Below are 26,175 nucleotides of genomic sequence, written 5' to 3' on the forward strand. Positions count from 1 at the left end.
AGGTACATTGGAAACATAGTCAAGGAAGTGCCTTTTTATAACGGATAAAATCCGATTTACGCATATACCGGATATAAATCCGATATATGCATAAAACGGACATTTTCCGGTATACGCATATAACGGATTTCGCTTATATCGGACAAAACCAGTGGGAACAATTGAATCCGATATATCCGAGGTTTACTGTACTTCCAACACATGATCCTTTCACCAATGCTTAGATATTTTTCTGGGAAAGGGCGGCTATGGGTATTCCTGCACATGTGCACCCAAAGACGGCCCCTGCAAACAATCTGATTGATACTTGAGTTGAGTAAAACTAACACTAAAGCAAACACGCACACGCAAGCATACACTCATCATCACGTTTGAATGAATCAAGCTAAATACAAGAGCTGAATAAAGCAACACCCTGGAGCAAGCAAGCTATTTACCAACAGGAATGTCTGGTGTGACTCTTGTCAAATGTGCGCATTGTTTTGCTTTCACAACCTCTTGAATCAGATTTTTTTTCTGTGTTCGCAAACATACATGACATGGCTTAGAGCAGTGTTTTTCAACCTTTTTTGAGCCACGGCACGTTTTTTTTACATTGGAAAAACCTTGTGGCACACCACTAACCAAAAATGTTCCAAAATGTCACCACGACCTCACACGTGCATCAATAAGTCTATGGGAGGAACAAGGTAGGTGTTGCCACACGGACCAATATTACATTGCTCTGCCAGTCTTTACACCACAGACACTCCACAGTAGCCACGTTTTTACATCACCACTTTTTCTCTTTCCGAATGACCTTTCGGGAAACAATGGTATCCATGGAAAGGAATATTCCAATCTCTTGTCTACATGCGCCGTGAAAATCAAACAGAATAGTCAATAGGGCATGCCCAGTAAAACGTAAACATCAACATCACGTGATACCGGCTTCCCCAAGTTTTTCTTTCACTTGTTGGAATAACTCCGTATTGACAGTTTTTCGTCTGTCCAGTCTTGAAATTTAGTTAGAATCAAAAACAAACTTTGCTTAGTCCAGTGCCGATTGCTGGCCTCCATTTTTAAAAGTGAAGAACGTCTGGATCTGCGTGTTACGTCATATCTGAGCATGCGCTGAAAGAACGCACCCGGGATAAATTTAAACAGGAAAAGATCAAATTCAATCTTGCTAATATTTTATAATTAAACTCGGGACATGTTTTATATAGATATATATTTTCTTTTTTAATAAAACTGGACTTGTGAGTAAAGTATAGAAGGGTTTAGATTCTGTTTCACAGATGGTGGTAATGCACAGGAAAGCTGCTTGCCAACCGCCAATAAACAACAGAAGAAGAAAAACACCACGAACAAGATACCTGAATCGGATTGGTTAAAGGAATATTCCATCCCTGTTCAATGCTTTCCGTTTGAGCAAATATACCAAATGCAATTGGAATATTTGGGTCCATATATTCATGGCTATTGACATAATATTTGCAAATGATGATTAATAAATGTTAACCATAAAAAGTGATATTGGATAATTCGGTTTCTCAAGGTACACTAGTGTGCCGCGGCACAGTGGTTGAAAATCACTGGCTTAGAGAATCAGGGAGACTTTCCCATCTCTGATGAACTATTATTGCAAATCAACAGAATCCACTGAAGCCTTAAACAAACACCTGCAGTGTTAAAGGCATTTTGGAAGAACAAGCCCATCACAACATTGTGCCAGTGTGGAAATACATGTCCAACTGGTCCAACTGTAGTCACCATAAAAGCTTCAAAGTGCTTTTGCTGCAAAGGAATTGTGCTCTATAAATTAACTTGACGGAGACTGAAGGTACGTCTACTTGTTACAGTGGTATAAGACATACGCACTCTTTGCAGGTGCTAATTTTTGCCAAGAAACAAGCAACATACCTAACTGCTGTCATTTCACAGAACCAGACTGTCACCCGAAGCCTGCGCTGAATGTTAAATATGTTACCGACAGCGAAATGTGGCACTGATGTCTATAGTCAACAATCTGGATGTTGCTTCATTTTGCCAAACACTGCCGCCCTGCGTTTTGGTACAGAATCGTGCAACCTAAATAATCTCGTAACACATCTCTCAACAGCAGAGACCACAATAATGACTTTCCCTGACGAATTACCTTTAATGTCATCTGCCCAACACCGGAGTCTGAATGCTGTCATTCTCTCATCTAGCAGTCATTTGATGGAATTGTGTATACCTGAGAGCCAGGACACAGAGAAGAAGCAAGAGGCATTTATCTGAAATGGCAAAGTCTCAAGAGACTTCTCAAACAACGATGACAAAAAACACACCAGGGAAACGAGAAGCGTTTCTCTCGTCTCGTCGCCGCCCAGTCACCTGTTGTAACAGCCGCTCCGAAACGTTGTGGGCACGTGACGACACACAAGATCTACACTTTATACATCTACACATACAACACGCACACATTCAATCTGTGGCGCTGGCACTCTCCTCTGCTAAAAGCTACAGATATATTCATGTGTATGCATATTTTTCTCTTATACTGTTATCTACTAATGCAGTGCACATTGTGAATTTTCACAACACATACAATACTGCCATAAATACACAATCTAAAATATATGCACAGAGTGACTACCAGGCTGAGTTTGAAGAGATTTAAAAAGGTTAAATGGCTTCTTTATCATCAACTAAAGGACAGATGAGACTACTTTAGTGCTTTAATACAATTGGCATTGCCTACATTATGCTGGAAGACGGATACTAGCTGAAAAATCAGAGGGGGATCACAAATATCCGCTGGATTTCCGAGACAAAAACAGACCCGAGCGTCTATGAGTCATCCGAGGCCAGAGCGTTTCTCATGGAGGTGGTTGATGGTGGTGCGTTCGCTGCTTTACACGGAGCTAGGAGGCACAGATTCCTCATTTCTAATCTCCATGTGGTATCACTATTTGTCAGGGAGCAACAGCAGCTAAACACTACCTATATAACACTGTTTACTGTTGTTTTTTTTTATTTATTTTAAGAGACAGTCTTTCTTTGTACTGCCAGTATATGAACATGTATGGAGGATGAAACGAAACAAGAATCCTTTCAACCTTTGTTTCTCTGTCAGTCAAGTTGCTTTTTGTTTTCCTCTGTCAGCTTGTGCTGAGGCTATTCATTATTTTCAAACACACAAATACAGTAACGCACACAGGCAGCGTGTGTATGCACACACGGCCACGTACACATGTGACTCCATCGGGAGCAGCTAAGGTAAGTGTAATATTGCAGGTTCACACTGTGCTCTCCTTTTATGACACAAAGAATCCGAGTCCCACGGAAAGGTGGTGGTGTATTCAATGGTCATGTGTGGGAGGCAATGGTAGACTGTTAATTGAGCAGCACACCCTCCTCCCTGAGAGAACAGCAAGTAGGGAAAGGGACTAAAGGAAAAAGCTTCCCGAATTCACACTTTGAACAAGGGAACATGGCGGTGAAGCACATAGTGGAATAAAGAAGAGAGAGAAAATGAAAGGTTGTCTCAAAGAGGCCATGTGGTTTTCTCCTGGTGTTCCCACCCACCAGGGCTTACAGCTGTTGGGTGTGGATCTCCCAGGACCGCTGTTACTGGTACGAACCGAGCTGTAAATCCTTACGAGGCAGTTTCAGGCCGAGGGAGTTGGTGCCCAATGGGTCGATCATGTTCTTGTAGCGTTCTCCACGATGCTTCATGAGGAAGGGACCCCAGTCTGGCTGAGGAGAGCAGACCAGCTTCAAACGCTGCAGGAACAGAAAGCAGAGCAAGGGGATGGGTTGCTGCGTCATTTGCTTCTCATTAAAGCTTTCAGAGTTTGTTTGAACTTCTGTCCTGATTATTCTGATATTCAGACTAGATAGGACAGCTCAAGCAGTCAATCTCATCTGATTGCCAGAGCCGTCCCTCTTATCCGAAGGGGTTTCATCAGTTCATCAGTTCAGTTCTCACGCTCCCTAGTCCGACCAACAGCGCTGGTGTGATTACTAGATTTCTAGGACATTGGACATTGGATTGGACAGCTCTTGTCTTGCTACTAGAGCTGTCCTAACATGTTTTCTAATATTCAATTTATAAATAAGCAACACTACTGAACAGACATCCAGTTATCTTGGTCTAGTCGTGGAAGGCCTGGTGGGGTGCCATAGGATTTTTCTTTTTTTTTTTTTTTTGCGATTCAGAAAACACCACTTTTACAAAATTACAAAAATGTTTTTGAGGGAGTACTTTCATTTCATTTTTTCCAAATCTTTTAGTGTCATAAGCACTTCAAGCATAGAATGCTAACAAGCTAGCTAGTTAGCCTCCAATTAATTTATTATAAACTTAAGAAATGGTGTGAAATGGTGTGGGGGGAAAAAGGACAACAAGAAAAAGTAAAAAGTGAGAAAACAAAAACTAACCACTTCCGCACGGAAGGGGAATACCATGGCTGACTATGTCCAGTTTGAAGGTAATGTCATGTCTCATCAATTTAACATTGCTGCCGCCTAGTGAGCCATAGTCAACAACAAAACATCAATCATTAAGTAAGTAATTCAGGAAAAGCATCACTTCCTGTTGACAAGGAATGACATGCACGTCAGAAGCTCTGACTTTGCTACCAGAGTTTTTAAGTTTTTTGGGGGGAAAACTCGCTACCGTTACTTGTGTCAGCACCTCTAATAACTCAGCTGACAACCCCGTGACAACTTTGTCTGAATTCAGGACAAGCGAGGTCTGAACTCACCACATCAACAAACTGTAAGGAGCCGACAGCCGTTACAAGGCTAGCTAGCTAGTGTGGCTGCTCCTTACCTAACCTCCTAACCTAACCTTGGAACCTTCGTGGAGACATTCCAGGCTTTGACATCGAGTGGTGGAAGACAATTTTCGCTATAACAACGAACTTTAAATATCGACGACAGTTGTCAAGGCAAGCTAACCGGCAAACAGACGGACGGTGTTGACATAGGATTTTTCAAACATCAAATATGTGTGTTGAACAGTGGAACCCGAACAATGCAGTTCTGATCGATTCAGTGCCCTAAGCATACAAAATGGCAAATTTGGTGTATTTTACATAACTAGACCCCCAAACCAGACACTGTGACAGCCCACAAACCCAAAGCGCAATTACTTAAGAAACACATTAGAGAGCTGCTTGGTCTGTCATGAAAAATAGCCATGCGGTTGTTCTGGTACATGCACATCTGTTTGGGCTGCTCAGTACAATCTGGCGAATCAATAAAACAGTAATTACAATCTAATTAAAACATTGCCTGTTTTACAACAATAAGTTTTCTAATGGTAACAGTTTGACACCAGAACAATTGTTTGGAGTACCACAAAACAGATGCAGATTTGAAAATGTATTGTGGCAATCTAAACTTCACCACTTGGGTAGAAACATGTGGTACAACAACATAATATCAAACAAAAAATCAATTAGTGTGGCAAATATATACTATATACACATGTTTTCAAATATATACAGTGGTGAAAAAGTGAAAGCCATGTGTGATAAAGTGATTCTCTCCTCATTAAAACATTAGTGAGATTAATTTAGATTTATCAGTCTGGAAAACTTTAAGCCATATGTAAAGTTTTGGGATTCCAACAAACCACAGAGCCATTATCCACAAATGGTGAAAACATGGAACAGTGGTGAACCCTCCCAGGCAGGGCCGGCCAACCAAAATTACCCCAAGAGCGGAGCGACGACACACCCAAGAGGTCACAAAAGACCCTACAACAAGATTCAAAGAATAGCAGGCCTCACTTGCCTAATTTAAGGTCAGTGCTTATGACTCCACTATAAAAGAGACACTGAGTTAAAAACGGCCTACATGGAGGTACAAGATGGAGGAATCACCTCTGAAGAAAAAGAACAATAAGGTTCAACTTTGCCAGAAAACATCTTGATGATCACCCAAACCTTTGAGAAAATACTCTGCGGTCAAACAAGACAAAAGTTGAACTACCTGAAAGGTGTGTCCTATTACATCTGGTGTAAAAGTAACACCACATTTCAGAAAAAGATCATAATACCAACAGTAAAATATGGTGGTGGTAGTGTGATGGTCTGGAACTGTTTTTCTGCTTCAGGACCAACTTGGGTTCTGCAGCAGGACAATGATCCAAAACACACCAAAAAACATCCAAAACAAGTCCAGCTCTGAATGGCTGAAGAAAAGCCAAATGAAGACTTTAAAATGGCCTAGTCAAAGTCCTGACCTGAATCCTGAATACTTTTACTCCTTTAATAAAAGGTTTCAGTTAAAAACTGCACACTTCTGGCTCTCAATGAAAGCGGCCGCATCGTTCTCCTGTCCCTCCCTTATCTTCTCTGCTTTGCTTCTATTAGTCCTGTCTCATACTTTTACGAGCCTCTCTCTGCAATGCTCTTTAAATCTAAATCATGGAATTGATCGACTGGTCTCTCCCCGCAATTAACAGCGAGAAGCTCGGTTTCAAGGGAACCTGTCTCCCCAAATGGAATGGTCACCAATGGGTACATGATGGACAGCCGCGGGAAGTGGAAGGTCATGTGCCTGGCGATTCTCCTTTCTGTGGAGGACATTGAAGACGTCTACCTATTCGGAACCATGATAACAGACCTGGTGGTGTTTGGATTACGCACTGCCCTGGTTAATCGCAGAATTGGTAATATAGAAGCAGCTGTTCAACATGCCCCAACAGCTGCCCGTCATGATTGATATGGTGGGTAAAGCCATTAGCATTCGGACTGTGACTATGAATTACAACAAGGAAAACATTTTGCAGAGGCTTTCGGCTTTGCAAAGGCAGATGGATCAACTGAGAGACCAGAATAGACAAACATAGAATCCAGTTCTATTGGAATGTGGCTACTGACCCAAGCAATCTACTTAATCTCTATTTTGGCCTACCACCCTACGGCTAACCAAGGTCGTGTTGTGACAACTTCTCCCAAAAGAGTGCTGCAGCGGGACGCTCTGACCCTCCAATATTTCTTCACGGACACCTAGCTCACAGATGTCTCCATGGCAACTGCTGTGTTATCGGACAGACACCCTGGGAACTGTGGCTCCAAGACTGGGGACCTGACAAGACTGGGGGGAACTTCTGCAGGCCTACGCACTCATGCATCCAAACGCACTCAAATGCGCATTCGCACACAACTCACTTCCCTCGTCCAGCAACTTCGCCGCTGTATCACACCAGTGCGGCCCAGACGGGGACCACAGCTTGGGACGATAATGGCTGCATGTACATACGTAGCTGTGGCTGGCTGCTGGCCGCACTGGCATCACCACCATTTATTTTCCCTTACATGGTGCTGGTTTTGCGTTCATGTTGTGTAAATTGTGCTTACTTGTGCAAATGTAAGCTGAGGTTTTTTTAAAGGGGACCTATTATTCTTTTTCCACTTTTCTGACCTATACAACTGCTTTGTGATGTCACAGAGGAGCAGACTTCCTTATATGGGTGTGGCTGTAAGCCTGATAAGATAATGGCTGGTACAGGACAGCCACATTTATTTACAATTTACAAAGACGGGCACAAGTGGTTGGAGTTCCAGATTCCCTACTAGCAAAAGAAATGCATTTTAATCTGTTAATGACATTCCACATGGGACTGTTTTGTGAACATGGACCAGTATGCTGCTGGACTAGCCAACAAACTTGCTGAAGCCCGACACCTTTCCAACGTTACTTGCAGCAGTAAGTAACAATGTATCAGTGTCCTAACTGTGTTTATTTTGTATAGAGCAAAAGCGTTACTGATAGCCTTTCCCACCACAATTAGTGGCCACATTAGATGTCCCCGATGCTGTAGAAAACCTCACGCTAAAATGCTAAAGCTCCTTAATCATTGAGAGACGTCTTGAAGTAACCTCTTGAGAAACTTCAGACTGTCCAGTCTCTAGTTCCGGATCGGATTCGGAACCCAACACATACGTCTGTATGTTAAAATCTGACATTGTACAAAGATACATATTATCAACTCCTATACCGTTTGCAGCTAGTGGCACAAACCGGAAGTCCTTTTAAGCACTCACGGTTGTGACCAACCGCAGCAAAGTGGGCGTGTCTGGAGGCGGGCCGTGGGTGGAATACATTAAAACAGACCGTTTTCGCTGGAACACCAAATCCATAGAAATACAACTTGAACAGGTGCAGATTCTGGAAGAACTGGAAAGCTTTATGTGCTGGTTATCATGTGTAGCTGCTCTATTGGAGTCCACAACTCAATAAAATGAGCATCATAACAGTCCCACACTGTACTCCTCTATCAGAGCTTAGTTAGTGGAATTGTCTTTTTTCCTCCCCTCTCCTCGTGTGTGTTCTTTCCCCTCCCTCCTCCATCGCCCAATCATCTTGTCCTGTCTACCCCATGTCCTACTGTATAGTATGTTGTTTATGTATGGACGGATGATTGAACAATTTTGCTTGTACCTCTGTATAAGTGGCAAATAAAGGGCCTATTCCTATTCCTTCACACCTCTGTAAATGGGAGGACAGGCTGCTGATTGGGGCTGCTGTCATGGCTACTGAGAGAACAAAGACGTTATGACAGAATATTCAATTATGTAGTCAACACCCATTAATCAAAAGTAATTAAAAGCCCTGTTCGTTCCCCGAAAGAAAGAAAAATAAGCCCAAAAGAATACACAGCTGGGAGCATGCTTATCCCTGCTGATGGGGATGAGACTGTTGATTTCTCGAACAGTGTGTGTCTCTTTGTGATTACCTCAATTAGGGAGCCAGGGGCGAGGTACATCTTGATGACAAACATGATGGGGATCCAGATGACAGAACAGATGACCATGAGCCAGCCCAGAACCATGGACCAGGTGGGGTAGGTATAGTCCTCGTAGGTCATCACCTTCCACTGATACAGACTCAGGATCAAAATGCCCTGCATGGACCAAAAAAAAATCAACTAAATAACTAAATAACTATTTAACTACACTACATGTTGGACAGGAGCAAGTGTTAAAACACAAAGTGGAAATTTTATAATTCTTGTCACAGGAGGGAGCTCTGAAAGGACCAATTTTCTTTGTTTAAGTGCTGTTAGCTCAACAATAGGGTGATTGATTCCTCTGTAATTAATGCCTCGATTACACAAACAAAGCTACGGGATCCACTGCCACGTTTAAAAACAAAGATTGATGACAACAAAAATGTGACAAAACAAGGACGGGACAGTGTGGAAAAAAATACCTAACAACAGCACATTTGCCTGAAAATGGTCAGAATACGCAAGACGAGGGTACGGGCAATAAGAGGAAGACGGCAATAAATTAGTCTTCATTGATGATCTCTCCAAGAAAATGGGACATCCCTTGAGAGCTGCATGATGACCAACCAGCCAACTGCAGCTCCATTTGTCAATGTCGCCTCTGCTTTGGTGCTACAGCAATTTCCAGTACAATTAATAATATCATACTGTATAAATATTGGCTGTTGGTGCTGACAAACTCTAGAGAATCCACTAGAGAATACACACACATGCACAGGTAAAAATGCCAGCATGAAGTGATGGTACAGTATGGTGCTTAATCATATACTTATATTGCCTATAAATAACGACAAGTGTGATACTATGATGACATATTGTTTTAATGTTGCAAAGAAACAGCTTTGTGAAGTGACAGGAATTTTTTGCATTTTAGCATTAGTGCTAATTTGGTGGCTTCACACTATCACAGTTTTTCTCATTATATTCATAATCATCACAAAAAAATATCCAATATCCAATAATGCAATAATTTTGGTCTATGAACTAAAATACAAATTTAAGACGTCCAGAATCAATTGAAAGATACTTAATATATGTATGGCAATCAACAATATGTAATATTCTACACTGGTCACTTGGTGTCAGTAATGTTACATTAGCCACTTCAAGAAGACCCAGAAGTACAAAATGAAATAACAAGGAATGTACCAATGCACACGTGTGAGTCTGTGTAAAGCTTACTATAGGAGTGGTATTTAATGTGTGGAGGGCTCTAATGGTGTTAAAACTGTATTTAGTTTTTTTATGCTCTAACTACAAGAATAATCACATTTTGCAGAAATCCATTTATCACAGTCAGGTATGGAACCAATTAACTGCAGTAAATGAGGGATGACTGTAAATTGAAAATTGAGCTTTAGAGGCAATACAAATGTAAAACCTTATAAGCTGTGTGTGTTTGTGTGTGTTTGTGTGTATATGTGCGAGATGAGAAACAGACCGTCAGAATGGTTGGTGTCACAAATGCCCAGCAGAGTCTCCAGAAGCGGCTCGGCTGAAAACCAATCATCATTTCAATATCCTCGCAAAACCTTTGTAGCCCTACATATATGAGGAGAAAAAAATGAAAAAGAATTATTGAAATAAGAGTGGAAATAGGAGAAGGTCAGGAGACCTGGGTTTAAAAGGCCACTCGATATGCTGGAAAATCTGTTCGAATATGTGCTATAGCTAAACATGGAAAGAGAGCATCATTGTCTCACTGCATAATAGAGATGATGGATCAGGTGTCCTTACCTACAAATGACACAAACAACCACAATGACATAATCATGTCAATGTGACATGTTACCTGATGGGTCAGGCAAACCGGAGATGCTGCTCTTTTGTTTTGTTCCGGCATCATTTGGATGCCTCTGTGTGTGCATGGCATCACAACAGAGACATCTAGTGGCCAGGACTTGAATATCATACTCCACAGGGAAACATTGGAGGAATAGTCTAATAAGAGGTGGGATGAATCATTTAATTTCTACAGTCACTAAAATGTTGTTCTCATTTTGACAAACCATCTGTAGTTGATGATAATGATTATCCATTCATTTTCTTAACAACAACATTTTGTCTGCCCTTCCGAAAACTGTTAGTCATTACAAATTTGCCATAGAACAAGAGCTCCTGTACTCACCATAGAGGTAAGAAATCCCCACCAGCTCGAAAATGGCGATGATGACCAAAGAGTAGGAGGCCGCATAAGTGTCCACCAACTGCAGCATGTACATGCCACTCTATCATATACACAAAGACGTGATTATAGTTACATATCACACTGATCCAACTGATCTCAAAATCGAGCCACCGTTGCTAGACTCAGTGAGCCAGTAGTAAGAGAAGCTTCATACCTCTGTGATCATGGGGAATCCCAGGATGAAGAAGGCCAAACAGCAGACCAATGTGAAGAGTGGCTTGTGTGTCCTCAAGTATTTGGGGAACTCGTCTGATACCGAGGTCACAATGGTCTCGATGGTTGCAAACTGAGAAAGGGAGGAGAAAATATTTGTACATTTCAACCTCAATTCCCATGCAATATTTCAACTAGATTTATATTGAACTAAATACTATATAGGGCGGCACGGCGGTCGAGTGGTTAGTGAATTCGATTCCACCCTCAGGCATCTCTGTGTGGAGTTTGCATGTTCTCCCCGTGCATGCGTGGGTTTAACTCCGGGTACTCCGGTTTCCTCCCACATTCCAAAAACATGCTAGGTTAATTGGCAACTCCAAATTGTCCATAGGTATGAATGTGAGTGTGAATGGTTGTTTGTCTATATGTGCCCTGTGATTGGCTGGCGACCAGTCCAGGGTGTACCCCGCCTTTCACCCAAAGACAGCTGGGATAGGCTCCAGCAACCCCCGCGACCCTTGTGAGGAAAAAGCGGTAGAAAATGAATGAATGAATAAATACTATATATTCCAATATGGATTATGAACATATTTTAAAAATAATCAGTATGCAGCAGCGAGTCCTGACAGGTGGAGGCTGTCAAGAGATTAGTAAATACCACAAGATGGATAAATAGAGGCTTGGGACCCTAAGGAGCAAATATAGGATGACTATACAAACAGGCAAATGAAAGAGATGGCTTTTTGCGTGTGTGTGTGTGTGTGCGTGTGTGCACTAAAAAAAGAACCATGAGGCACCAATCTATCCGCCTCCTCTCGCCTCTCTATGCCTGAGCTCCCAAAACTAATTTCCTGTCAACATCCCAAGTCGATTACAGTCAAAATGTTTTCCTGGCTTCCTTGGAGCCACCACTGCCGAAACAAAGTAACATCATAATTTTGTCTGTTGATTTGTGTGCTGCTGTGTCTTTGCTGTTTCTCAACGTGTGAAGGTGGCAATGTTTTATCTGGAGACATGTACTCGGGATAGAAGGCGATTGTGGGCGCTCTGAACTTTAAAAACAGTGAGTAAACGCTGGTGTTGTCTCTAAAATACACTAAACAATGTAAGTATTATGGTCTGCATTCATTGGACACTTCATTAGGTACACCTGCGCAATGTAACTAGGCATATTTCTCTATAATTGGAACCAAATACAATGGAGCTCATCATTTCCCTAGTCCTCTTTCACTTTGTAAATGTGAAAATTGGAAACACTTTTCGGGGACTTATTGTGCTTTTTCCGCCTTTCTGACCTTTAAATGTAGGTAGAATGTAGTATTCCCGTGTTAGACGATGCTAAAGTTTCAGTTAATGACTAATGTTTGCACACACAGAGTTTTGTGTGACATCACAGAGTGCCGGGTTTCCTTGCCAGATTGGTTCTCTGCTTCTCTTTTTACGGTGTTAGCAATGTCCCCCAGGAAGCTAAAGTTGTTTACAATTCCTAACTTGGAAAACATCCGGCAGAAGTGGTTGGTGTAAATATTTTAATCTGTCAACGGCATTTCACACTGGACTGTTTTGTGAACATTGGCCAGTATGCAGCAGCTATCTGGAAGTCCTCATAAGGACTGAAAGCAGGCCATGGATGGAATAAATAAAAACAGACCGTTTTTGTGGGAAACACAAATTCCAAAGAAATCCAGCTGAAATAGGTGCAGATTCTGGAAGATCTTTCTGTGCTGGTTATTGTGTGTAGCTGCTCTATAGGAGTCCACAGCTCATTAAAAATGAGCATAATAGGTTGTAACTGTTGTAAGTTTTTTCCCAAGGTCAACTTAGTTTCCTTCACTCCAATCACACAGACCCCCTTCTGCTACTTAGAGTACTTCTGCTACTAGAGTTGCAAAGCACTTCATCCGAAATCAGTCCCAAAGGGCTTGCATGAATGGCTGATTATGTTAATTAGGTCAATGTGAGTAGCACTACTGTAACAGAGTGGAGCAAATAAAAGTGAATGGAATTCTCTACACTGATGAGCCTTGTTGCAAAACTTTGAGATTAGCGCATATTGTTTTCATGCTAAAATGCATTCTGTATGTGCACAACGTTGCAGTGATATGACGAGACTAACCTAATATTCAGTGTTCCTGTCTGCTCTCTCTGCAATGGTAATGGTAAGTCCATAGTTCTATTCCATCCCTCCTGACCAGGGGATGGATGTCAATCTCATGTATGCGGAGATTAAGTACAGCAAAGTCACATGTCTATGATGCTTGATAACACCTAGATAGGTGAATTTCAGTTTCATTCTATGGACAGGGCCTGGTGTCCATGAAGCTGGGTCATGTTAAGGATACCTTTGTAGCTCTGCAGACAGATCCTGGTGCTGCGTTTATTTCTATCTCACCTACATGCAGCCTTGTATAGTCCAGGGGACAAAGTCCTCTTTCCAGCAGCCCCAGCGGCTGCAGGACCATCATGCCTGCATACAGTATAGGATGCCAGTGGCATCTTCAGCCACAGACTTTTGGAATGTAAGATATGGTCTCAGGTGTCAGATTGAAGCTATACATATAGCCTGTATAATTCTGTGAGGGCAATTAGTGATACGACCCTGACATGATTTTATCAACCGTGGCCTTCAACATTTATTATTCTCCATCTCAGAAGATTATCCGACCGAACTGCATTCATTTTGAAGGAACTATGGTTTGTAAGGATATTGGAGATACTTTTCCAGAGTTTCAGCTATCCAGGTTTCTAGGTTGGGAGGTGTCTTGCTTAATCGTCTCTTAAGAGTACAGTAATCCCTCATTTATCGTGGTTCATTGTTTCCAGACCTGACAGTGATAAGTGAATTTCCACTAACCAGTGTTCAATATTTATAAATGGAAGTACTTAGAGCTTAGAAAACCTGTTTATGACCTTCTTAATACAGTTTTTAAACATTATTACATGCAATAACACCCCTATAGTCACCTTTACCTTATTCATTTGCTATTACCCGATATAGTAAGACATAATAAGAGTAAACAAACCAAAGTGACTTCAGGGTTCAGAGTTGCAACAGCAGCCCCGGTTTTTATTAGGGATATTTATTGTGCCTGTAGGAGACAGGTTATGAGTTTGGCAAGGAGCACTGTATTTGTACGCTTGGCAACTAAGAAGCCATAACTGGCGCACACTTGCTTGTGCCAGGAACAAAGAGGAAACACTGGGAAACTGTAATTTTTCTTGAGGGTTTTAGTTTTAGTTTTAATACAGTAGCATTACTGACACCTAGTGAACAGTGTAGAATGCTACATATGAATATCTTTGAATGCGTCTTCTGAATGCCTTATATTTTTATTTGTAGTTCACTTTTATGCCATTTTTATGCTTGAAAGGGCTTAATTTATATATCTACAATAAAATATGTGACAAAGCGCTAAGTGGCGAGGGACAACTGGGGGGAACAGGGGAACACTCTCACACCGAACCCAACCAGTCATTGGCTGCCCCTGTATTGGCTGTATGTCTCAGCGCAGCATACATTATTCCACAATTCATTCCCCTTTAAAAATATCTTGTTATTTCATACCAAATTTATCATTTTTAGTTTGAGTTAAATGATTTTCCTGACATCCCAATTGGGAGCTGAGCACCGAGACTTGACCCTGCATCATGTCATTAAAGGTTACACTGAGCTGGAAACCTCATATTACAAATATACAACATAAGGTGGCCAGAAATATTTCAGTATTGAACAAAGCAAAACTTGTTCTTAATCAGAAATCACTCCACACTCTTTATTGCTCTCTGGTTCTACCATATCTTACTTATTGTGTGGAAATATGGGCTAATAACTATAAAAGCAATCTTCACTCGCTAAATGTACTGCAAAAAAGGTCAGTAAGGATAATTCATAATGCCGCCTACAGAGAACATACTAACTCCTTATTTCTAAAATCACAAATACTTCAACTTGCTGATATAGTTCATCTTCAAACAGCTAAAATAATGCATAAGGCTAAAAATAACCAATTAGCTAAAAATGTCATCCAATACTTCTCTACAAGAGAGGAGAAATATGATCTCAGGGAAGAAGTACATTTGAAACACTTCTATGCTAGGACTACGTTATGCTAGCCATAGCATTTCAGTATGTGGAATCAAACTATGGAATGGATTGAGTAAGGACCTCAAACAATGCACAACGATGAGCCAATTCAAGAAACAATACAAGCCGTTGATGTTTGCTAAATACAAGGATGAAGAGTCTTGAACCAGTCATGATGTGCTATATATATCACTATATTGACACGCACTATGGTACCCATTATGTCATTGGATGCTCATATCACCATATTGGAGATATGACCATATGACCGTATTACGTACTTTGGTACGAGGTGCATTATTTAAAAAAAATGGATTATGGAAAGCAGGAAGTGAACAAATGTAATAGTTACTGATTGTAAAAGTACCAGATGGAGGGGTAGGATTTAATAAGCTTTGCTTCTTCCTACTCCTTTTGGACATGTGGAACTGTGAACTGATTATGGGATGCACTCAATTGTAATCTGATGCATGTTCAAATGAAATAAAACCATTACCATTACCATTACCATTACCATTACCATTACCATTACCATTACCATTACCATTACCATTACCATTACCATTACCACTTCATAATCATACTTACTCATAGTGCAAGATGTGCCAAAGACATATTAGAAGTCTCCATTCAAAATTGAAAATATATGTTTACCTTGTGTCATCCCAACCTCTCCCATCTTATGAACACACTTGAACATGCATAGAAATAAACTCAGGACAGAGATAACAGTTACCATGGTATCCAGGCCAAGAGTGAGAAGCATGAGAAAGAAGATGATAGCCCAGAAGGGAGACAAGGGAAGTCTGGTCAGAGCCTCTGGATACACCACGAATGCTATGCCTGGGCCTAAGACAGACAAAAACACATACAGACTGAGCATTGTCCAGGCCTGTATAAGACAGCAGAACTGGTCTAGAGCAGGCTCGGGTCCCTACCTTCATCCGCCACTTTGTCAATTGGCACATTCAACTCATTTGCCATGAAGCCAATGACAGAAAAGATGACAAAGCCAGCAAATATACTGGTGGCGCTGTTTGTACATGTGACTATAATAGTGTCCCTGCAGGAGAAAAAATAAGAAATATATTAATTTGATGTTATTTCTGCTTTCCTGAAGTACAGGCATGGATGCTTATGGGAGGTTTTTACAATAAGCAGCAATACTAAAAAGCAAAGGTGTGAAATCGAGCCATAATATTTTGATGACTTGCAACACTACTTGGACTACTTGGGACCTGACTCTCACGACTCGACTTCTGATGACTTGAAAATGTTTGAGATTTTCAGTGAATGTGTCAAAGTAAAAGGTGCCCCCATTCGAAGTATTTCACTATTTCCAGCAAGACATCCATTAACGTCCAATCAGATTTAAGAACAAACAATTAAAGGTGTGAATTACATTCCTGTGTACTGACAAAATCCTGAACTCTTTTTTCTGTGACTAAGTCTCGTCACACTGGTCTTATTTTCTTCAAAAAAATAAAACAATTCAAATGGAATACACTATTACATTGTTTAAATGGCAACAGTTTTTATTAATTGTAAAAACTTGGACATTTCAAGACATTGGACTTGACTTGACCGGTCTGATCTGGAAATAAGACCTGTGTTGTGCTTGCACATTATTACTTGAGAGGAAAAACACTGACTTGATCCCCCTACCTCAGATAAAAACATAGCACAGTACTACGTATGTAAAAAAAAAGTTCAAACCATATCCAAATTGTATTTACATGAGGAAATAAGCTGCAACCATCTTGAAAAAAATATTGGAAAAAGTATCAGTGAGCAGTGTTACTATTCATTCATCACCATATGATGACAGTTTGAATTCATTTGCCGGAAGCATGGTTTACCTGTAGTGTGTTTACCTGTAGCAGTTATTGTGGAACTTATTGTAGGAGGAGAGCGTGATGAGGCCTCCCCAAGCAGCCGACAATGAGAAAAAGATTTGAGTGGCTGCGTCTTTCCACACCTAGTAAAGAAAATACTTCAGGTTAGAGAGCATGATGCATCATCTCGCAGCTTTTTAAATACTTCTTTTTACTTCCAGCATCAAGCACCTTTCCATCCATAAGTTTCTCCCACTTTGGGGTGATGAAGTAAAGAATACCGTCAGCGGCCCCGGGGAGGGTCACACCTCTAATCAACAGGATCACCAGTACCACATAGGGAAAGGTGGCTGTAAAATACACCACCTGTCAAAAGAAAAACTACATGAAAAACCATGACGGCTGCAGCAAAACAATATGATGTACTTTTGTAATGTCTATATTATATTTAGTAGTACATGTTTGGATGACAACATGTGTACTCAGCTAAAAAAGGTGTCTTAAATGTTAATGTTCTTAATGCTGACATTTTGACTTTCATTCATTTTCTACCACTTATCCTCACGAGGGTCACAGGGGTGATGGAGCCTATCCCAGCTGTCTCCCAGCCAATCACAGGGCACATATAGACAAACAACCATGCACACTCACATTCATACCTATGGACAATTTGGAGTGGCCAATTAACCTAGCATGTTTTTGGAATGTGGGAGGAAACCGGAGTACCCGGAGAAAACCCAAGCACGGAGAACATGCAAACTCCACACAGAGATGGCCAAGGGTGGAATTGAACTCCTAGCTGTGTGGCCTGCGCGCTCACCACTCGTCTGCCGTGCAGCCTATTTTGACTTTTTTATTGTTTTTGATTGTTCTGTTTTGAGAGTTTTAATGGTTTGAGTTTTCAGAAGTAAGAATAACTCTATTCAGAAGAGAAGAAGAGACAGAAGGCTGAAAAATGTACCTTAACAACTCATAACACAAGCCTTCTTTTTACAAATGTTGCCATTTTTACACCCCTGCCCAATTCAGGCAATTCAGGTGCATGTCATTACTTTCCCCACTAGAGGGCACTATGCTACACGATGATGAACACCGCCAAAGGCCTACCTTAATCTTGAATAGGGAATTCACATATTGTAATTACTCAAAATCATGTAATAATACTTGATGTATGTTACATTAGTGTACTTTACATTCATGTATGTTAGATTAGCGTATTTTCCATTTTCTTAAATCAATTAATGATTCCCCTCAACAATACAGTACAATTATGTATATATTGTATTGTATATTTAAACAATATAGGACTATTGTGACCATTTTTGGCGGAATTACCATACCTGTCAGTTCTCACAAAAAGTATGGCATTTTTGTATTATGCGTTTTTTTTTTCTGGCATACTCAAGTTTCAATAATTTCTTGTATTTTAACTTTCATGAGAAAAAATTTAAAAATTGCTAGGGTTCTGCCAGATCAGCACAGCTTCTGGTCTGCTCGGCAAATTAGAAATTCTAAAAAAAAAAAACAATCCATATTTTCCAGAATATTTCCCTCATATTCAAATTATTTTGGTTATTTTCTATTATTTTTATTTATTATTTATTGTTTTGGTTATTAATGTACAGTGTAGATTTTAACATGTGCAGCCAGCTAGAAGCAACTGATTCTACGTATGTTGAATTCTGTATGAGAAGAGAAACAGCCTGAAGAAAAAACACTTTTATCAGAGGACATGGGCAGATTTTTTTGAAATTAAACAACTACATTAAAATTCATTCTATTCAGAACAGTTTCTATGAAGAAACTTGTGTGTGTTACAAGACATGACAGCTGACATATTACTGAAAATGAAAGAGTACCTTGTTTATTTACTGATAAGCACAGCAAAAAAAAAACAAAACAAAAAAACACCTGCGTCCATTTTATGTAGTTTTCAGGTGATTTTACCTTTCCCGATGATTTAATTCCCTTGGCCAATGAGGAGTAGACAATCACCCAAGCCAGAAAAAGACAGCCTGCCAGAGGCCAACGAATGTCTCCTGGATATTCAATGCCTTTCGAGATGTGCAGTACATTGTATCTGCAGGAGAGAAGCATAGCGATGTGTGTTAAAATGAAAACTTAGCAAATAAATAAGTGGCAAAGTTTCCTCCCCCTCAACGACCCCAAGTCATCAGAAACTCACTTGAAGTACTCTTCACTGGGACTGACATAGGTATTTTCAGCTCTTGTGGCCATGTTTAATAGGTTCTTGAGACTTCCAGCAGCTTCAGCAGAAATACAAAACGTGGAGTTCTTGATGGAAGTGGTGTTTTCCTTCCACAGGATGCAGGAGTCTTTTTGGAGAGAAAAACAACATTATCTGTTGGGACACGACTTAGTGCAGGCTCAGGTTATCACAACTACATTAAAATGTATACAAGTGAAGATTTAACATGAAGATAACTTGGGAAAAAGTCTGATGACTATGCTAAACCGCTCACAGATTGAATTTATGAATCATTGTAGCTTACAGCTCATAAAACCCAAATTCAGCATTTGATTGAATGTGAAAAATTAAAACAAAATCACCCTCAAAACCTTCCTGAGGCTTTTAATTGGTTTCTTAGTCTGAACTGAATTGATTAAATAACTGTTGCAATGACATTCTAATCAGGATGCGCCTATATGTTCACATTAGAATAACAAAAGCCAATGGGATACTAGATTTGCATCCATGCGTATGAGCTGCAGTTCCTCCATTAACCAGCTGAGGTCAGTGCTGTGCACACTGCGCCACTGCAGCAGCTCAGCCAGTACAGTAAATATGTCAAGCAAGCAGTTTTTTCTGCTGAATTCACACAATCTCAAAAGGCAAATATCACCAAAAATTCGTTGAATTTCGATGCACACTCGATGCGGAATGTCGTCAAACACTTGCAATTGCATTTCCATGCAGGCAAAATACGATTTCAAGCATGGGGTTTGTAGAATAATTCAATTATTAGCGACTAAACTGCAATTTCAACATATAAAACGTGACAATGTGGCAAAGTGTAAAAAAGGAATATGCGTAGTGTAGATTCATATCGAAAAGTGTGGTTGCAGTGTAAAAATGGTACACCTTATTAAAAGTACAGGCCACGAACGGCGCATATAGATCACAGGTCAGGTTCGGTTATCCTGCAGGAGAGTGGTGACGCATTGCGCATCGTTGGGTGTGTGTGTGTGTGTGTGTGTGTGTGTGTGTGTCAAGGTGTGTGTAGGTCTCACCTAACAGCAGCATTTCTTTGTCCTTACATTCGCCGGTGTTCCACGCATTCCTACAGTTAGCCCATGGCAGTGAGCCCTTCAACGAAGCGAACAGGTAGTACAGTGTCCAGCACATAATAATATTATAGTATATGGCTATCAAGACAGATACTATCAACATGGCAATCCCGCAACCTAAAATAAATAAACGACACGAAATATATCAATTACTCTTAAGGAAAGTAGAGACTGGTGGGTGTTGAATGTTGTTCCAGTTGGTTGCTGCGGTGCATGTACCTTGTAGTGCTGGGATGCACTTCCACACCGACACCGGGCCTTGGCTGGCAAACTGGCCCAGGGACACTTCCAGTAAAAATATTGGAATGCCGGCAATGCCCAACATTGTCAGGTAGGGGATCAAAAATGCACCTGTAGGAAAGGCACACGGAGATGACTATTCATTTTTTTCCACAAACAAAATCACTTACATTTAGCTATACTAATATTTGTTGTTGTATTTCTATTTTTCTGGTACTTAAAGGCCCATATTACCATATTACTTACCTCCACCATTCTGGAAGGCAAGATAAGGGAATCTCCACACGTTTCCAAGTCCCACAGCATAGCCCACCATGGACAGAATAAAATCCAGTTTATTGGACCAGTTTCCTCTGGCCTTATTCTCGTCCCCTCCCTCGTCATCGTCAGCCTGAGAGGAAAAAACCATCATTTTTGGAAATCTGACTTTAATGGAGAAAATAATCTCATTAGGCCAATTTTGAGAAAATAATTTTCTGAATGAATGAACACACATGCCGCTCTGAGACATAAATTGATATAAAAATGGTAACTTCCATTGAAATACACTATTGGAAAACCGTGAAACTTTATTGGGAGACAGTGCACTCACGAACTCGGATTCAAACACATTTGACATGATCTGAGCTTTTTAATGATTAATTTAAGTCGACTATCAGTCACAAATATGCATTATCATAATAATATGATTAGGCAGACAAAACGTCATTCGATGAAAAGTTGCATGGGACTGAAATAAGTTTTTTTTTTACTTTTAAAAAGGATGCAAAGGACGAGTGCGTGGATGAAGTCAAAGGGTCCATTTGTCAGACTTACCGGGTTCAGGGTGCCGGCTTGGACTGTCATGTTCCCATCTGTCCCCAGTATGACGGTGGTCTGGCTCATAGCGGTCCAGTTGGAAGCGGTGTTGTTCTGCTCCGTGTGCTGCGTGGCATCCCCGCGGCTGGAAACCGTGGAATCCTTACGAAAGGCCGAATTGGCTGTAACCGAGGCGGGGACCGGCGGTGCCGCGTTCTTGAACGTCCCATACTCTTTATTGCTGTCCGGTTCCCCGGGTTTATTTTCCGTGGGACAAAAAGTTTGGCTGTCGTTCAATGGAGGCGCCGGGTGGCTGTGAGGAGCGGCGGGCTGACGGGGTGCGTTGTCGGTCTTAAATCCCCCTGCTCCGTCCGGGACGCAGGCGGCCGGTGGTTGCTTGGCCATGTCTCTTTGGTCGTCCTGGAACATGGAAGCTTGAGATGAGCGCCACAAAAGTGTCACAAGTGTAGAAAAGGTGCAGCTGCGTTTTTGGGCTGGGAAAGATGCCTTTCTGCAACGTTTTGGGGATGCATTCTCCACTCACGGCTCACGGGCATTGGATGCTGCATGTGTGTGTGTGTGTGTGTGTGTGTGTGTGTTAGTGGGAGGGGGTTGCTTTGCTATACCCCTCTTCTCCCCTTCTGCAGGATTCTTTAATTTTACGGCCCATTTCCCCCTAATGTCATTCAGTCTCACACATCCGAGATTTTTTATGGGCAATAGACAAGCTGCTGCGGGGCTCTGCGGCTTCACTCTCCCGGGGAAGCATGCAAGATCACCGGCGTTTCAGCGGGCTGCTGACCTGGAGCTCCGAATTACTACAAGAGTATGCAGGACCAAATAGAACTGTTAAAAACAATAACATGTTGTAATTGCTTCTCTTTGGGGACGATCAACCAACATTACAATAAAGACAATAAAGCTCAAACCTGTGTCCAAATGTGCAGAAAAGTCAAGTTTGAATGAAGCTTGCATTTCAACACCACAAAGACCAACAAAAAAAGAATACGCACTTCCCAACATTAAAGTGACAAATTCAAGTTAAAAGTGTCAAAAAAGAAGCTCAGGGTGCAAGTGAAAGCACAAGAGAGGAGTGAGAGCGGAGGGGAAAAAACACTTACCATTGTGCAGAGCTCTCCAAAGAGTGTGGAAGTGCTGTGGAGAAGATGAGAGAGGTAAGCGAGCAGAGTGCTTGTGTGCGCGCCAACGTGAGAGCGCACTGCTTTTCTTCCAGTGGCTCCGTGCGTCAGTGCAGGGCAAGGTGCCCTTGGCAGGACATTTTCTTGATAACTTTGATAAATCTTTGGGCCTTGTGGTTTCCGGATTTTTTTTTTAAAGCGACAAACCGCGCTGACGAGTTGATGACAATGGAGCGTGCGTGGAATCGACGCGTTGGACGTTACGCACCATGCACTTTTTTCCTTCTTTTTTTTTTACACATACATAAGTACCAGCTGATCATTATTGGTGACGTTTTTTTTTTCTTAGCGGTTTATTGACATCCCATGGGTTGCCGCATGTGCAATTTCACTGCACTTTTCCGCGCACACACGTGACAACTGTAAGCAAAACAAACAAGTTGTATTTAAACGCAGCACGCATCTATCAAACATCAACACATAAGATAATGTTCCGTTATGCACTACAAGCTTCTTCCGTGTTGCTTTTTGGGCCAATAAGGACATTGATCTTTTTTTTAAGGAGGGGGGTGGGGGGTGGGGGTGTCATGTGTATGTGTTCTATAGAATTGCAGTGCTTAGATCCTCAAATACTGCATTGCGCCTGTCGTCTTCCAAGCCTCCCTTTCAAACAGGATATGCTACATTTGTTTGCATTAACGCAATAAAACAAGCACATCCCTTCCCTTTGGATTGATTGAATGGGTTTACTCGTTCAACTTTTAAATCTGCTTAGCTTTTTTTTATCGCAAATACACACTTTGTGCACTGTTGCCTATAGCAACCAAATGAAGCAATTATCAATATAATTATAAAACATTGCCACGTTGATCATGTATTGGTATTATGTATTGGTGCTCGAAAACGCTAATAATAATAAAACGATCATATAAGGATGTTTTCTAATTTCTAAAGTGCAATTTATAGGAAAGTTATAATAAAGCATTTGCCGTCTGATCTACAGCAACAATTACTGTTTATGTTTATTACTGTATATGCACATGCAGTTGTCATAAAATTGTTGACTATAAATATAACTTTTTGTTAGAGTTACTACAAAGTGAATACAAACAAATACATACGAGAAAAAGATGAAAATATTGTGCCTTTTTGCTGTATTTTACACCGGTTTTAGGTATTTTATATGTATTCATATAAATCTTTATATGTCTATAATGAAAAAAAATTCCACAATTGGCCAGCAGACCCCTACCTGGTTCTAAGTATTAAAATTGTCAGTCCAGTACAACAGCATAATAACAAATATTTGTTGTTGAGTTATTGCTTTGTAACAATCTTTAAATGTTTTTAACTCAAAAACCCCAATTTTATGACGATTACTATTATTATCCAATTTAAATTAATATTGTACACAATACCTACCTAAAACTGCAGAATGAAATATATATTTTGAAGAGGGTGCATTCATTCTCCTTGTGATTTTCCACTTCCTGCCTGCCAATAAAGGAGGAATCTCGTATGGGGACAAAAAAGGAGAATCAAATGATGAGGTTTAAGAGGCTTTGGCTCAGTTTCCAGCCATTCAACAGAACATAACACATTTATACATAACATAAAGAGCATGCAAACCACAGCTGCTCTTAATTATGCACACTGCCTCTGTTCCATGCAGGTAAGAGATTGGTCGACTTTAATGACATTGCCAACTAAGAATAATTGTAACTGATTTGTGGTCCTAATACACACTTGCCTTGTCTACATGCTTTGATGAGCTCCCCCGCATACACAATGTTCTCAGGTTTTTGTAGAAAACTATGCTGTAATGTTGCTAAATCAGCCAATCTTTGCATGCTTAAGGGTTGCCGGTTAATTAAGTATAATGAATGGATCACTCCCCCCTGAAGCGTGGGTGATAAGCGGCAGCATCCATCCAAGGCGCCTGGAAAGCAGTGATTTGGTGATGGAGGTCACCCAGAGGCCCACGACTCCCATCATCATCATCACCATTACTCTTGGCTGACAGGGACCAGCACACTTACTACTGCCCCTGCTCTTAAGCACTGAGACTGCCGGACAAAACGCAGTGTATTAAAGTAAAGATTTTCTTTAAAAAAAAGCCAAAAGTTGCATCATTCTGGCAATGAATGTATGGGCACATTTGAAAACGTCACCTATCAGTGTACTGCGGGTGTGGCAGCATCATGCAAAACAAAACTGTCCATTTGGAGTGCTGCAGCTACAGTGGCAAATGCAATCTGTTCCAGGGCGAAAAGGAAATCATCTGTGATTGACAGGAGCCGAGTCCAATGTGTACCCTGTCGGGGAAATTGGTATAAAATGAGTATTCACAGCACTTCACTTTTTTCACATTTTCTAATTCTACACACATAACATGAAGAAAACACAAGTGTGTTTCTTTCCATATCGTCTCCAATCAACTCAATTTACAACAGGTGTGTTCAAATGAAGCTGTAGAAACATTAAAAATAATCAGTGGGAAAACTTTTCATGTTTCATTATCGGGTGCTGTGTGCACAATCTTGGGGGGGGGGGGGGGGGGGGGTGAATGTATTCCCTTTTATCACATGGAAAAAGTGAAGCGCTAATGAACAAGGTAATGACTATTATTAATCTTGTAATGTTGTCATATTAGTGTTCGAACTGAAGACTAAACATCAAGCTAAACTCCATCCACAATGAAGACATGAGTCGTTGTAGAGTCCGGAACTTTACTGGACTCATAATTATGGCACAAAGTGAAAACTGTCAACAATACAAAAAAAAATAAAATATACATATATATATATATATATATATATATATATATATATATATATATATATATATATATATATATATATATATATATATATATATATATATATATATATATATATATATATATATATATATATATATATATATATATATATATATATATATATATATATATACACACACACACAATCAATTGCCTATGCACCTTTTAGCATGACAATGCATAAACCCAATGCCTGCTTCTATTAGCATGTCCAATTTTAGCATTAGCTACTTTAGCATCTTTTTAAAACACAACTTATTGAACATTTTAATGAAATAATAATTGAAATTTAAACATTATCTACTAATGTATTTATTAATCACATCTACTTACGACATTGATATGTCAGTCCTGAACACCAGAGGCAAACAGATGACAAGTTTGCTGCGGGCTAATGGCTTCTGTGGCAGTCTGTGCTTTTTAGCTAAAACAGGAAGTGATGTAACGGTCCTGAAGCTAGCTTTATTGACAACTAGAGCATAACAAAAATAGCAAAGTTGAACTAAAGATGGCTTTTAACATTGTAAATTATTTATAAACATAAAAAAATCTGTTCCAGTCAAAATTTCAACATAATTAAACATTTGCTAACAGTGAGGCAATGTTTTCAAGTAACATTTAACAATACTGATGGCCATAGAGATGTACAAATACATTTATCAGAATTATACATACAGTTCTAAATATGCATAATCAATGAAATGTTTTAATAAGATGCACTGAAGGTTGCAGGATGTCTTAACTTGACAGGGAGAGCCCTATTAACCCGATTGCAGTCAGGAAATGATTAGTTTAATGGACGGTGCACATCGGAACATTTTAAGGTCCA

At 40.4% G+C, this 26,175-nt stretch overlaps 1 protein-coding gene across 4 annotated transcripts; it reads right to left on the reverse strand.

The window, feature by feature from the left end:
• On the reverse strand, positions 1-25,847 carry slc6a5 (solute carrier family 6 member 5). Of its 4 annotated transcripts, none has more exons than XM_058089436.1 (19): positions 25,680-25,847; positions 23,948-24,840; positions 22,508-22,541; positions 21,405-22,204; positions 20,835-20,979; positions 20,568-20,699; positions 20,292-20,465; positions 19,225-19,375; positions 18,987-19,119; positions 17,271-17,405; positions 17,079-17,182; positions 16,143-16,267; positions 15,941-16,053; positions 11,119-11,250; positions 10,905-11,004; positions 10,218-10,318; positions 8,723-8,890; positions 3,556-3,753; positions 1-2,221 (listed from the first exon to the last, which is right to left on the reverse strand). In XM_058089436.1, exons 4-18 carry the CDS (start codon positions 21,813-21,815, stop codon positions 3,598-3,600), a joined length of 2,280 nt encoding a protein of 759 aa, XP_057945419.1. In that variant the 5' UTR covers positions 21,816-22,204; positions 22,508-22,541; positions 23,948-24,840; positions 25,680-25,847; the 3' UTR covers positions 1-2,221; positions 3,556-3,597. The 4 variants fall into 4 exon arrangements, with proteins under 4 accessions (XP_057945419.1, XP_057945420.1, XP_057945418.1 ...); XM_058089437.1 differs by having other exon boundaries at positions 1-3,753; positions 23,948-24,591; positions 24,697-24,840; positions 25,680-25,846; XM_058089435.1 differs by having other exon boundaries at positions 1-3,753; positions 25,680-25,846.
• Between the last annotated feature and the right edge of the window lie 328 nt (positions 25,848-26,175).

Source organism: Doryrhamphus excisus, chromosome 12 (genome assembly GCF_030265055.1).
Source record: "Doryrhamphus excisus isolate RoL2022-K1 chromosome 12, RoL_Dexc_1.0, whole genome shotgun sequence".
In the NCBI taxonomy this organism is placed as follows: domain Eukaryota; kingdom Metazoa; phylum Chordata; class Actinopteri; order Syngnathiformes; family Syngnathidae; genus Doryrhamphus; species Doryrhamphus excisus.